The sequence below is a fragment of the Chroicocephalus ridibundus genome, chromosome 3 (genome assembly GCF_963924245.1).
Source record: "Chroicocephalus ridibundus chromosome 3, bChrRid1.1, whole genome shotgun sequence".
Lineage (NCBI taxonomy): Eukaryota > Metazoa > Chordata > Aves > Charadriiformes > Laridae > Chroicocephalus > Chroicocephalus ridibundus.
In genome coordinates, this window is record NC_086286.1 from 79608614 (window position 1) to 79623340 (window position 14727).

General features: G+C 44.4%; 1 protein-coding gene across 1 annotated transcript in view; it reads left to right on the forward strand.

The window, feature by feature from the left end:
* Positions 1–14727, forward strand: part of SCML4 (Scm polycomb group protein like 4) — a 70100-nt gene that overhangs the window by 48420 nt on the left and 6953 nt on the right. Inside the window, exon 6 of the mRNA XM_063331106.1 lies at positions 7245–7514. Coding sequence (XP_063187176.1) covers positions 7245–7514 — 270 coding nt within the window. The remainder of the gene's footprint in view (positions 1–7244; positions 7515–14727) is intronic.

A 14727-nucleotide genomic window follows, 5' to 3' on the forward strand; every position in this document is an offset into this window, starting at 1 on the left:
CAACATTGGGTTTTGGAAAATTCTCTAAAAAACTTAGATTCTTGATGTTAACTGACTGGCAGCTTCTCCTTGGGGGATTTGGTATTTCAGTTACCACAAAATATTTTTTAACAGCTAGGACACAGCGAAATGATACATGGTGCAGTAAAACCTCAGACTAAACCCTGGAGAATTCACTGCAGGTTTTATCTCCACAGTGTGACCATGCTTTCAGTGTTCATAATATCTACATTCACAAGTGTATAAGGCTTATTTACATTTTCTTGTTCTGACTGACTAGTACCCCCCCGCTTTTTCTCCCCCGTGGATGCAATTGTGTGTTCCTATAACCCATGCAAAAGTTTACCCGGAGACAGAAAAATGCAGGCATGACAGCCCTGAACCGCTGTCGGCGGATGCCCTGGGCTGCCTGCTCGCTCGTTGCCTCTCTGCAGCAGCCTCAGAGATGCTGTGGCTCCTCGGGGACACGTCTCCATGCCACTCTGCCTTGGTGAGCAGCGAGCAGCTCGTCTCCTCTGCCACGAACCAGATGTCGCTCCCTGTAACGCGCTCCTTGTCCAGTCAAACCATGGCCGCCACAGGCTGCTGTGGAAAAGGTCTGGTCCTTGCCCAGCCATGCTGGATGTGGATGCATGCACCAGAGAGTGGTGTTGACACAGTCTAGAAACGCCTGCTAAGGGGTGACATCATATTTTCATTGTGCAGCATGTCTGGACGGGCAATGGAGCTAAAAGGAATGGGCTGGTGCTGTAATCCCAGAGTAAATCACAGTAGGCAGAGCTGGAAAGTCTTAATCCATCATAGGAAGCTCTTATCTTTAGATATACGCATGCAGGCTCAAGCCACAAGGAAGATAAGGTCCGTGGTCTGTTTCTGACTGGACAGAAATGTATGAGGCTGTTTGGCAGACACAGAAAAAGTTATTTTTTAATCTTTTAAGAGCTGATGTTAAAACAGAAGATAGCAGTTCAGAACAAAGGCATATCTTTTACACTCTTAAATACTGTTTAGATCTCTCTGCTCTCTCCCTCTCTGGCTTGCACTAGATCAAACTGATGGTTAAACTCCCCTAAGTATTTCCTTGTGCATTTCTGTATTTGCTTTTTGTGTTTCCCCACTTCTATTTTTCCTTCCATGAAGGCTGAGATGCAGGGTTTCTAACTTCCACAGCTGCTTAAAACTGTCCCCTTCTGCTCCCTGCACTGGCTCCCAGATAGGGCAAATGCCATCCTTGTGTGCGGAGCTGGAGCCAAGCTCAGGAACTATAAACTACAGGCGAAGATAAAACCGTACAAGGAGTCTCTTGATAGGACTTTGACACTGTGGCTGGCTCCTCTCAAAATGACTGGGAGATGAGAAAAGGTTGGCCCTGGCTGGGGGAGAGGAGAGGTCTGAGGAAGCTATGATATCATGCTGCTTAAAATATGGAGTTCACATCTGGTCAACCCATTATAGAAAATATATGGTAGCACTTAAAAAGGTACAGGGAAGGGTCAGAGGGCAAAGCCCATCACTAAACGGTATGAGGAATAGGAGACAACAGAAAAAAGGAAGAGTGGGGGCAGAGAAAAGAAAGAAAGAAATCTATATTGACCGTGAGGAAAATAAGTTAATGGGGAATTTAATTAGAGCAAATACATATGATTGACATTGCAGGTGGTGGAGTGAAAGGTTATGAAATAACACAAAAGTATTGGCCTAGAAGGAAGGGCAGTTGTCCTAGGAAGCTACTGGTGTGTAAAAGAGGACCTCCCTGGTTTGGGGATCAGTGTCCAGCGTGCTCAGAGGCTGGGGTGTGGGTTTCCATTGGTGCACGCTCCACGGCTGCGCGGGACGTGGCCTGTTAACTGGGAATGGGGACCCTGGTTCCAGTTCACTGCCCTGACCTCAGGCTCTGCTGTCCAAGCGTCAATCTGGGGATGAACCCAGCGAAAGGAATGGGGGTGTCAGGAAAGGGAAAGTTGGAGGAATGAAAGTGTGAGACAGATGGAAGGGGAACAGCCTGGGGAAGAAATGGCTACGCAGGTCAGAAGAGCGGGAGGAGGAAAACCAGAAAAGGGATACAGAAAAATAGCTGGCAAAATGGGAAAAAGGTGATGCTGCTGGTGTGGGAAAGCAGCGTTAGAGCAAGGTTGAGATGGTGGAAATACGATGGAAGTAGCAGTAGGAAGAGAGGCTGGGGAAGAATGGAGGGAGGAGCAGGTGAGGGGTGTAAGGGAAGGGAGCCTGAGACAGGTAAAGGGAGAGAGGGATGTAACACGACAAGTGATGTGGGAGCAGCAGCAGATGAGGAAAGAGGCACAAAGTGCGTTTGGCCTGGGAGGAGAGCAGAGAAGGCAGACTAGAGCATGTCTCTGGAGTGCAGAAAGAGCTTTTACCTGTAGGAGAGATTTTAGCAGAATAAGTTTGTTTGGGTTTTTTAATGATCAAGAAGAAGTAGTGAGAGATTAGATCTGCTCAGGAAAACATCAGCTAAAGATCATCTTCCCCGGGTATACACTCTTCATTTCCGGCTTGAAATTGATTTTCATTTGCTTTCCTAATGAACAATGGGAGGCATAATTTTTTTTGTCTTTCTGGAGTGTCTCTATTCCCAGATGCTACCAAAGGTCCACTGAATGTGTTCTGCATTCACACATGCAGTATAAATCCATGTGGCACGCTATAGTGGCATACAGATATTGCTGAGGCAAAGGACTTGACATGTTACAGAGATGAGTGACAAAACAAGTATTTTTCTTCATCATAATGGAGAACTGCATTCCAGAGATGATGGATAACCTGACCAAGGTCACTCCAGAGAGCTGGCATGTGAGCTGCAGGTTCTTGTGCTGTTTTAACTCACAGCTGACCCATCTTCAGGAATTTGGCGAGGAACCATACAAGCTGCTACTTTAAAGATACTCAGCTAAAGAAATGTGCATTTTTAAATTCAAAAAGCAGTTGGTTGGGTTTTTTTCTCTTCTCATTTGCTGCATTTTAAGGTGTGCTGGATGTAACAGCCTTAGTCTTTTCAATACATTTGCCTGTGAACCATTCATGGAAAGGAAAACTATGCCAAAATGGCTTGAGCATCTCAGGGTGGTGAATAGTTGTAACAGAGACTACTGTGCTTAAGGCAGCTTTCTCATAAATCCTGCCTTAAAACATTGTGTACTAATTTCTCACTAGTGTGTGCCCTTCTGCTGACTACCTAGAAAATAAAATACAGAAGTGTGACAGAATACAGAAGGGCTAAGCTACAGATGTATGAAACTGTTGCATTTTAAACCTCAATAGAGAGTTATGCTTTATTCTATTGTCTTAGAAAACATGTTTTTCCCTAATTGGCCAAAGTGGGATTAGTAGCTGTGAAAGCCGTACACTTTACAAGGCCTTATGGGAGATTACAAAATGCAAATATTTTCATATACATCATCGGTGGAGCCCCAGCTCATGCGGTTTCTCTGTGGTACAAGCTAACAAGGGTCTGGAGAAATATGAGCACAAAGAGCTTCCACAGTCTTTTGTAGTTTTTGGACAGTGGAGCCTGTCCCTTCTGCTGCCTCCTGTGCCACTGTAAGGGGCCATAGACCCTTCACCTGAGTCCTTGCATGGTTCCCCCCCCACACACACCCGCAGCTGCTTCTTGGAATGGAGACGACATCAGTCATAGGATCAGAGGACAATTCAGGTAGGAAGGGAGACCCAGGAGGTTTCTGATCCAATCTCTTGCCCACAGCAGACTGAGCTACTTGATCAGACCAGGTTGTTCAGGGCTTTGTCCTATTGAGTCTGGAAAACCTCCAGTTCCAGAGCCTGCACAGTCTCTCTGAGCAGCCTCTGCCACTGCCCCACTGTCCTCGTGGGGAAAAGGTTTCTCCTTACATCCAGTCTGAAGTTTCATTTCAATTTTTGCTTGTTGTCTCTTGTTGTCCTGCTACGCATCACTGTGAATAGCCTGGTTCCATCTTCTTGGTGACCTCCACATGGGTCCTGTGGATTAGGTTCCTGCTGTTAGGTTCCTACCCTCAAGCTGCCTCTCCCCCAGGCTGAACAAGCCCCATTCCTCCAGCCTCTCCTTGCAGGGCAAGCACTCCAAGCCCTGGGCATCTTGATGGCCCTCCACTGAAATCACCCATTTGTCCATGTCTGTCTGGTATCACAGAGACCAAACCTGGATGCCAGGATAGACCACTGCAGTACCCCACTTTTTACTGGCCTCCAGACAACCCATTAACCATCATGCACTAAGCTGGATGACCCAACCAGTTGCTCACTGAACCCAACTGTAATGTTCTAACTTGGACGCAAGAGGCGGTGTTGAAAGCCTTGCTAAAGTCAAGGCAAATGGAATCCACTGCTCTCCCTTTGCCCACAAATCCAGTTGCTTTACGATAAAAGGCAATCAGGTTGGTCATGTGTGACTGACCCTTGGTGAACCCATAGGGACTGTCACCGGTCATCTTCAGCTCCTGGGAGGGAAATAAAAATGTCTTCTCCTGCTCTGAAGTGGCCGTGGGGACTCTGTCCCCCCCTCAAGAGACTAATGTCTCTCTGTGCCCTGAAAGCCCCCCAGGCCTGCCTGCCTACCTCTTCCCTCCCATATCTGGGTCTCTCCTGAAGGTGGCCAGACCGTTGCAGGGCATGGGCTCATGAAGACATGGTTGCTCAAGGTGCATCAGCCAGTGCAGTTTTACACAGCAGCCTGCACTCAGTAGGGAGCACAGAAGTTGACCAGCACCTTTTAAAACTCTGTGATTTAAAACCTGTAACCACACATACTTGAATGCATAGTCTCCTTTTTCTTAATCTAACTGTGACCTACATGTCATCATGAGCTTCTTTCGGTCAGGAGGAGGTGACTCTGATGAGTTGCTCTTGTAATCTGCTGACTGCTTATATGAACTTGAGGATCAGGAGCTCCGAAAAGGCTTGCTTAGAAACTTGGCTGCTTGAGAAGATCCCTGCTCCCCCCGTCCAATGAAGACATGGATATGACTGTTCACAATCCCAGAGCACCTTCCACTGGGGCATGTTCCAAACAGTAATGAATGGAGGCTCCTGCTTGGTCCGTGGCAGTAGGCATCACTACACCCATTTTGGAGCCCAAAGCAGAGACCTGTGGAATAACTTGATGTAGATCAAGAAAAGAGTCTTATGCAGGGTCAAGAACGGAACTGATGATGTCTGGCTTCTCATCACAGTCTCGTACACAACTCATGCATGTCTTCATGGGGAGATTTCACCCTCACATGTCTTATTTCACACAGATTACTGAAAGAATCTGACATCAGTCAAAAAATCCCTGGTGTCTGCTGACAAATTTTGGAGTCATTTATATCCATAGTAATAAAAGCTGTATATCATTTATTTAGCAGGGCTCTTTTAATGTGCTGTTTGTTGTTTTGATAGCGTGTGTCTTCTTCATATTGTAATCATATTAAAAGAACATTCTTTTCCTGGAATAAAGAGGTAATGATTCACAAGAGGCATAATTATTCCATGCAGTGCAGGCAGGATGCTGCAGAAAGAGCTGTCTTCTTTATGCGTAAGAGGCTTTTATTGCAAGTGTTCTACACAGTAATTAAATTCCTTTGAATGAGGAGGCTTGATTGGATTTTCATTGGTTTATTGGGAGGAGTCTGAAAAGCAAGGTATTTAGCTCAATTGCTATACAATTTTGGCATCTGTTGGAGGTTAGGGAGAAAGGTTCAGAGTGTCTGATTCCCATGTCTCTTATGCTAGTGTTACATTAGTTGAACTCCGTTGAATTCAATTGAATTACACCCTATCTGTATTTGTGTGAGAATCAAGCTCAGAAATCCCTGGCAGAAAGCAGCAGGATACCTGAATGCATGCAGTAAGGATCCAAATTATCTAAGGGAAAAAAGCCTTGCTAAAAGAAAGTTACTTGCAGTTGCAAAGGCAAGTGCCCAAAAGTGAGGAAACTTCAAATTTACAGCTGTTCTTCAGATTTGATGTTTGCCTTATGGTGAGTCCAGCCTTGGCCCAGAATGGGACAAAGTCTTAAAAGACAGCAACAAGAAAATGAAAAATCAGGCTCTCATGTAACAAAAATCTGTGCTGTGGCTTGACACATGAGCCAGGATGCTGGCATGGCACAACTCTTGAGTATTTGAGTTGTCAAACTAAAACATGTTTGTTTAACATCAACTACTGTACGCGGCTGCCAAGGATTTTTGTTTTTTCGTATTTTTTTTTTCAAAGGAAAAGAGTAAAAATTAAAATTAAAAGGAAAACACTAGTATATGCAGGCTCAACCTTGAGGCCTGTTGGGAGGAGACTGGAGCTAGCCAGAGGAGGACAATGACACAGACATGGAGGTCTCAGTCCAGACAGCAAAGCAAGATGGACCTGGACCTATGTCTGAGGGGAACTGGCAAAAAGTCTGTGTACTGTGAAACCTGGGGCTAGACTTGCCTCGTGCGTTAGACCTCCAAGCAAAGGGGAATACAATTCCCTAAATTAGGTCTGTAAGTGCAAAATTTGGTTTATTGGGAGGAGTCTGAAATTAGCTCCTACACGGTGTGCAAAATGCAACACAGAGGAGAGGAACCACAGCAATGATTTGCAGTCGTCCGTGACGCCAGCACACATGTCTGAACCCGAGCCAGGTCTGGGTGACTCACTCACACATCTCTTCCTGGGATAAACCTTGGGCGTGCTTATCAGCCATCAAGCCTCTTCTCCTTGCTGGATACCAGGCCTGATGGATGTCTGCAGCTGAGGATATTTTCTGATTAATTACAGCCAGAATGCTTTGGTTTATTACCTTTGCTCCCTCCTACTGGCTGGCAAGCATTACAAACCCAACAAACTGCTTGTCCTGTTGTCCTTCTCTGCCTTCTTCCTTTCAAATTTCATGTTTTTTAAAGACAGAGCAGACAGTAGCTGCACAATCCCTCGCTCTCCATGGTATTCAGGGAACACCACGAAGCAAATGGGACCCACCAGTCAGTGGCCCAGGACTTTACAGAGAATATTGCCGTAAGCTGACATGGATGAGTCACATCAAGCCACAGTTTCCCTGTTGCGATTCTACTGACTTCTGGGTGGTTGTGCTTCTCTTCATTATTTATTAATTCTCAGCAAGGATCCCTCTTGCAGCCAGCTGTCTGTACAGAAAGTTGGAAATGGAGTTAAACTTTTTGCCAAAAAAAGGGAATTTTGGCCAAAATATTTTTTCAGGGGCTGAATTAAAAATTCGTTCTGATGTTTCTTTTGTGTCTTGGCTTCCTGAGCAGAAACGGTCATACCTGAGGACTACCTGGTTGATCCTGCGAACATGAAGCGGTACAGCGTGGATCCTGCTGATTCTGCCTTCAGTTGCATGGGCTCCGTGTACGCTGTGCGGCAGAGTCCTGCAGATGGACGTCCTGCTGGAGGCTCCTCTTCCTCCTGTAGCCATCGTCCTGCCCAGATATCTTCAGGGGGTTCCTCATCTACTGGCCTGCGGCATCAGACCTCCAGCCCAACGAGGAATGGGACCTATCTTGAAGGAAACAGAAGTGGTAATATAACATCTTCCATTTAGCAATGTGTGTTGCTATGCTGGTGCCATGCTGGCGTCTTCGCTCACTCCCAAATTCCCAGGAAAATTAGTGAGGTGCGTCTGGGTTGACATCCATCCAGACCACTCACGCTTCCATTTAGAAAGAGGAATAAAAACCTATGTAAACACAAAATCAATCTGTTGATCATTAAGTAAAAAGGTGAATGTTTTCTAATGCTGTTATTAATTATGTAAACATCTGTATTATGTATAATCGTGTGGCAATCACAACTGTTATTATTGACTTACAGATATAAATATTAATATATAAGGCATTCCTCCCAAAGATTGATACTGCCTGCAGGCAGGTACCTGTTATTTGTGTGACACCGGCTGTGTACAAGATACAAGGCAGAGCAAAACCAAATATTAGTGCCTGCCTCAAAGCATTTTAGCAAAAGGTTTTGCTTCCGAGCTGTGTGGCCCTTCCTGCCCCTTTAATCATGAACCAAGCCAGATTTTGCTTGAAAAAGACTGCCCAGCAAAACGTATATTTTTAGAAATCACCCAGCTCACTGCTCAAGGGTCTTTTATCCTTCAGGGAGCAAAATCACACAGAATTTGTCTGCAAATTCAAGGGATGCCATGGGAACCACTGCAATCAACAACCCTTCTTCTCCCCTTTTTTTGTATTTTTGTGCAGTTACCCTGCTAGGATTTAGGTTTGCTGGGTCGGTCGCTCTGCCTATTACCTGTGTTCCCTATTAGCCATGATTTTTTTTCTCTAGATATGACCTGGCTTCATCAAATGGGTTAGCTAATTCCCTGAACTTCCGTTAACTTTGTCTTTGTTTGCGTTTTCCAAGTTCTCCATTAAGAGGTCTTTATCAGTTGTGATTCGAACAGTGTCTTCACCCCTTACTAATTATTCAAACTTCATTTATGCATTTTTCATCTTGAAGATAGATCTAACAAAGGAGTTGAGTGTCTCAGCCATTTTTAAGTCATTAATTTCTTTCCCTTACTCATTTATTAATGGAATCTACTGTCACTCTAATATTATTTTTTTAAAAATCTTGATATATTTGCAGAAGCCTTGCTGGTTCCCCTAGTCCCTTTGTCTACCCTTAGCTCATTACACTCTCTTTCTGCCCTTGCATTTCCCTGGAAACTGCAAGTGATTCTGCATATTCTTGCCTGGTAGCCACCCCAGAGCCTCTTTCCAGTAGCTGCAGATCTTTGCAAAATTCCTTCACATCCGTCACCTCCCCAACGTCTGTATTATTTCTTGTTTCTGAACCTTCACGATTTAATATTTTAAACATTATTCTTGCAAAATACGTATTACTAGTATTTATCCTTGCATTTCTTTGTTTATCTAATTTTGCCTTCCTAAATGTTCAATACCTACTCAAAACCATCACTCGCTTTACCATTATTTTGGCACATCTGTTTCCCTGGTTTATCCCTGTGTTACTCTATTACACAGAGCACAGATAAGCATTCGATTCTCATCATTATTTTTTCTTTACTTACAGAGTCAACTTTACTCAAAGCAAAGTGGATAGTATAGAAATGCACTACTGCAAACAACTTGTAAAAGGTTGTCACTAAGAACTGGGGGCCTCAGTTACAAAGAAAAGGACATGAAAAGCCCTTTCTTTCAGATCTTGTTCTGTGCCTCTCAGGCCAGCACAATCAGGTGCTGGGAGGACAAGAGGTTTACTGTGTACAGGATTCATTTTCCCCTCTCCCACTGCTTCCCTAGAGCCTCCCAGCAGAACTGGGACCCTTTCGTCAAGCTTTTTAGTTGTCAATGGCGAGGAGCCAAGATTTATCGGTGTTGTTACTTGCTTGCTTTGAAAATCTTTATCATTCTGCTTGAGATCAGTCATTATCTCTTTGTAGCACATAGGAAGGGTCAGGGCAGTTCAGAGCAAAGGTCTGTCTAGCTGTGCATCCTGTCTCCAGCAGGAGACAGCAGCACGCCCCCAGGAAAGAGATAAGTGCAGAGATGGTGATGCTTCCCCACTACCCTTTCCTCCTTCGGAAATTTTTTGGCTCAAGGGCTTCCTGAACCAGAAGTAGTGGATTCATATTTAGTAACCCTTCATAGATTTTTCTTTCCTGAATCACCCAGTGGCTTATTGAATACTTTGTGCATTTTCAGCATCCACAAAATACTGTGGTAGAGTTACCGTGCTTAAAAATGTGTTGTGTGGATAAAAAGCCGTGGTATCAGGGGTTTGAATCTACGTTCAAGGGACTGAAGCTTAAAATCAGAGCTCCTTATGCTTGTTCAACTGCATTACTTTCCCTTCATGTTTCTGACTGTGAATATCACTGTTTCCCAGCCTCAGCCAATGTCCTGTGAAAACTCAGCACGGTCCTTAGGCAGGAAGCTAAGCTTCAGGAGACAGCTCCACCTCTCTTATGACTTCCCACAAAACTTGCAGTCTTGACAAAATGAAAGCCTAAAAGATGATGCGTCTTTTTTTTCAGAGCTGAACCAACAGAATTGTCATAGAATGGCCATGCGGTAGGCTTTGCAGGTTCCTATATCTCTCTAGCTTGAAACATATTAAGGCACTTTGAGGAACAAAGAAGAAGAGTTTGCTTTTCTACTAGGCACCCATGACATTTGGGTGTCTTTGAAGCAGTTACAAGTGACTTTGAGCTGCTACATATGATACTTGAGGGTAGCAGGACTCATCCCCAAACTGCTTAGTATTTTTGACATGACAAGCATTTGACATTTGTGAAGACTAGCTCCTCTGGGACCTCTGGTTCATTAGGAGAGCTCAACAGTAAAGGCTTCCTGAAACTGGTAGTTACACAGCGATCATCATGAAAATGGTTATTGGTTTGTTGATATTGCTTATTTACAATTATTAACAATTTATTACTCCTGGTATCATCCATTGTAGGTTAGGGTCTACCATAAAGGTACATGCAAACCCATATGGAGACAGATTTGCTGTCAAGCTCCTTCCAACAGGAGGAATAGCAAACCCCTATGCTCCACCATGTACGGCAGCACAAATGGCTAGTGCATGTTTGTACCACCACCATCCATCATATTTACTCTGATTCACTCAGCTGCCTTCTGGAGACTCCAGCAGCCCATGGCAGGACCTGGGTCCTCTGAGGCAGAGGAAGACCTTTTGCTCTTGGACATGGCCAGGCAGTTTTCAGTGGCTGTGATGGGGAACACAGTGACATCCACGAAGTCAAGGTGCCCACAGATTCATTATGACACCACTTCTAGCATTAAAGAAACTGCTGTTTCTAGTCACAGCCTGGTTTCATCTCCTACTCCATTTGCAATAGCTTCAGCCCTGTAATGCTGGAATTCCCACTGCAGAGTTCTACAAAGCATTGCCTGCTCCTCCTTAAAATTACAGACTGTATTTCTTCACAGCTATCAAACTTTCACCCACCATGCTGCTTCCACTTTTGCTGGAAATCGCAGACTTTTAAAATACACATCTTTCTGCAATTGCCTTAGTGCAGCCACACTAGAGTTTGATTACTGTCTTCGCAAAATCTCTCTTGCAAAGGTCTTTGGAATCTGCGCTCTCACTATGATGCTTCTGCATGTGTTTCTCCTCTTTCTAGGGATAATTTATATGCTGCTGAATCATAAGTGAGCAAAGATGAGTAAGTGATGCATACCAGCCTCTGTTCTTATCCTCCTCAGTTTGCATACTTACAAGGCAGAGATGGGCAGGACTCATTAAAAGGAGGAAGAATTTCTCTCTGAAACCTCAAACCAATCCTCTTCATTTATGGATATTTTTGAAAAATAGCTTGCCTTATTTATCATGGTGGGCAAATATCATGGAAAAAACCATAACCATAAAACATATCTCAGTGCATAGCAGAACATGTCTTTCAAGCGGAATGGATGAGATTAAACCTCAAAGCTCTCATTAATGTGATCAGAAGCTCAGTGTCTAATTCTCCATGATTATGCTAAAAAATTCCAAACCAAAAAAAAAAAAAAAAATCTCATTTCAGAAAGCCAGTTGGGGCTGCTAACAGATAAACATGCACTTTCCTGTCATCATTTGCCAAATTGAAGCTCTTAAATCAGGGAAGGAATAGTCAAGGACATCATAAACCTTTCCAAGCCTGCTTACATAACAAACAAAGCCTTTATTCTACATATGAAGAATTGCGTGTTCAACCACAACATAATAACCTTAACCTTGCCCTGTAGCTTGTTATTTTTATGTAGATTTTATTATCCAATATTAGCAGTTAATTATTATCACCTGAGGGCCTTTGTTAAAGAGGCAATCCTGCTTGCTAATACATTTATTTCCTGAAAACATCTGGGGGCGCAGGGTTTGAAGTTTCTCTTTTTCCAGAATAGTGCTGCAAGCACCCTGGGGGGGCCAGATCCAGCACTTCCCCAAGGCAGTGGCCAAGGAGCTGCTGATGGCATTGTGGGGCTCAGAGCTGGGTACCGATTCTTTGGCAAACGCAGCCTGCCTGTTAGTTTTTGAGAATACTTACAGCCTGAAAGGTTCCATGCTTTCAGTGAGCTGCCTATTTTCTCCCCCGCCTCCCTGTTCCTGCAAGAGAGCGGCAAATCAAGAAAAGCCCAAATAAATCTTTAATGCCAGCCCATGGCTGCATCTCATGCAGACGGATGCTGGGGGGTTCTTGCAGCAGGTGGAGGAGCAACCACGATGTTGCATCCCCGTGTGGCACGTGTCGTGCCGGGAGCAGGAGTAACAGTTGTGCTCATGGGGTGAGGAGGACTCTGCCCTGCCATGCTTTGGGGCCAAGGCCACCAGCCAAGTGGTGCACGGCATCTCCTGCAAGTGCCCGCCAGGGCAAGTCGACATGCTAAGCCCAATCTTCTTTCCAGAGCTCTCTGCTGATTGTGGCTTGTCAAATCCCCCTGCACCCATAAATATCCTGTAATTGTGTTCTCCCACACAATGCCTGCTTTTCTGATGCTTCTGCTCTTCTCCTGCTTGGTGTGCCCTAGACTTTTAGAAAAGTGTCTTCTACAAAGCCTTCCTCCAGTCCTTGTTTATAGTGGGAGGTTTGTTGTTTTTTAAAATGTTTCCCGTTTCTCTGCGCCTTTGACGGCCTGCTACTTCTGCTTAGTTTCAGTAGATCTGCTGCTCCTTATTATCTGCTCCAGTGCAATCAGAGAGAACCTTTTAAAATTTCATTCCCACCCCCTTCCCCTGAGGCAAAGAAATCATTTAGGCCTGCAGCAATATTAAAGTTCATCTGTCACTCCCTTTCCACTCTTATCTATCAATGACCGTACTCCCTCTGGGCTGTTTGTTTGCCAAGAACATATTTAGGGAGTCTGTTATTTATCTTTCCTTCTTTCGCAGGTTTAACTCCATTTTAGCACTGGGTTTCCTTGTCATGCCACTGCAGCTTCTTGGCTGTTGACTTTCTCTCTCTCCATCCTCCTTCTCAGGAAGGTCCTGAGGCCAGAGTGCTGGGCAGAGAAAAGCATGTGTGGGCTGAGAGCTCAGACCAAGCCAGGCCGCCTATTTCCATTGGCTTCTCCGGGCTTTGGCCACTGACCCGGTATCTCCAGCCATTTATGCTCAGGCAGTGGTCTCGAGTGGGATGCCCCGAGACCTTCCCCTGTAGAGGAACCTCTTCACTCTTCTTCCCCGACACCGCTTCAGGCAGGAGGGGGAAGTGCTTCCCTCTGATTACCCAAATTTCCATATCCCATTCCATTAATTTGACAAATTTTTGCCACCTGTCAAAAACAGGAAATTGGATTTGACCTAGATTACGATCTCTAAAAATAATTATTGGTCGTGAGCACTCCCATCTCTTTGTAATCTGAGTATTCATTATCATCTTGATTAATTCTGATGACAGGATGGCATAGGATACCCAGGAGACATGAGACTTCCTCATTTATCTAGTTCTTAGGTTAAGTGTGAATACCTTCAGATAAGAAAAAATGTATAGTACTTGCCCTGCTGCCATCAAACACTTTTGTGCTTAATATAATCTCTCAGCAAAGTGAGGCTATTGAAAGAAACCCCATGCCTTTGTGTGGACATGAAATGATTTATTTTCTTTTGTAAATAGAGAGATTACACTTAAATGTGTAAACTACAATGTTAAAAAGTCAGAGTAAATTAAACAAGAAAATACACTTTAAAAGATATGGAAAAACAGATTGTTGCCAGTCTCACCAGCTACAAATTGTGCTCAAGATATTTGTCTGCACCTGGTGGTATCCCAGTTTTACTAACGACATTAAAAGGTAGCCCCTTACACACAAGTGAAATAACACATCCTAATTCATGAAAAAGCAGCAGAGAGTCCAAGACTTGACTCTAGGTAGAAAAATAAAGACAAAACAACCTTTGAAGAGTTAGTATCTACACATAATTCTTGGGTTTATGTTATTATATTGTACCTCGGGTAGGGATTTGAAAGGGTTATCTTCACCTGCTGGTGCCTGGAACAGTTCTAGCCATGCAGTCTCTTTAGAAAGGTCATTTATATATTTGTCTTTAAAAAATCAGATTTATGCTATTGATTGCTAGATTGCAAAGAAGTGAATAGAATTCCCCTGTATTTTAACCTTTTCTTCTCATCCCCCTTCCTTTCATTACAGATATTTCCAATACCTCTGAAGGCTCCTGACCTCTCTGGGGTTCTCTGTTCCCCTTTGCCCTTTCCTGGCATTTCTGGAAGCAGCAGGTTGCGGGCAGGAGTCACTGGGCCGGGGGCTGCTCTCTCTGCGCCTGATGTGAATCCCAGGCTAAGCTCCCTGGGCTGTCCTTACATTCATACAAATTGAAGGGAAAAAATGTGATCCTCAGTAGTGGCACGTCTCCCCCAACCGCATTATGGCAGTAGCATAGAAACTTCTGCAATCTTTGGGCACGGCAAAACCTTTCTCTCCCTGCCCTCTATTTTCCAGCTGGTTTGTGAAAGCCTGGTTTTCTCCCTGCCTTTGGTTTGAGGTCCTGAGGTGCACAGCATCTCCACACATCAGCCGGCACCCTGTCCATGGGCAGATCAGGCAGGGGAGAAATACTCACCCCTCTGCCTTCAAGACAAGTCTTAGTTCTTCCACTTGCCCCTGACAAAGTTACTCGATGTTACAGATGATCCAGGGGCTGGCCAAGATTACCCTGCTCGTTTTGCACTCTTTGTCTTCATCATTTCATGCCAAAGGCTCCAGATGGTGTCTGTACCATTGTGTATTGCATTTATTCTGT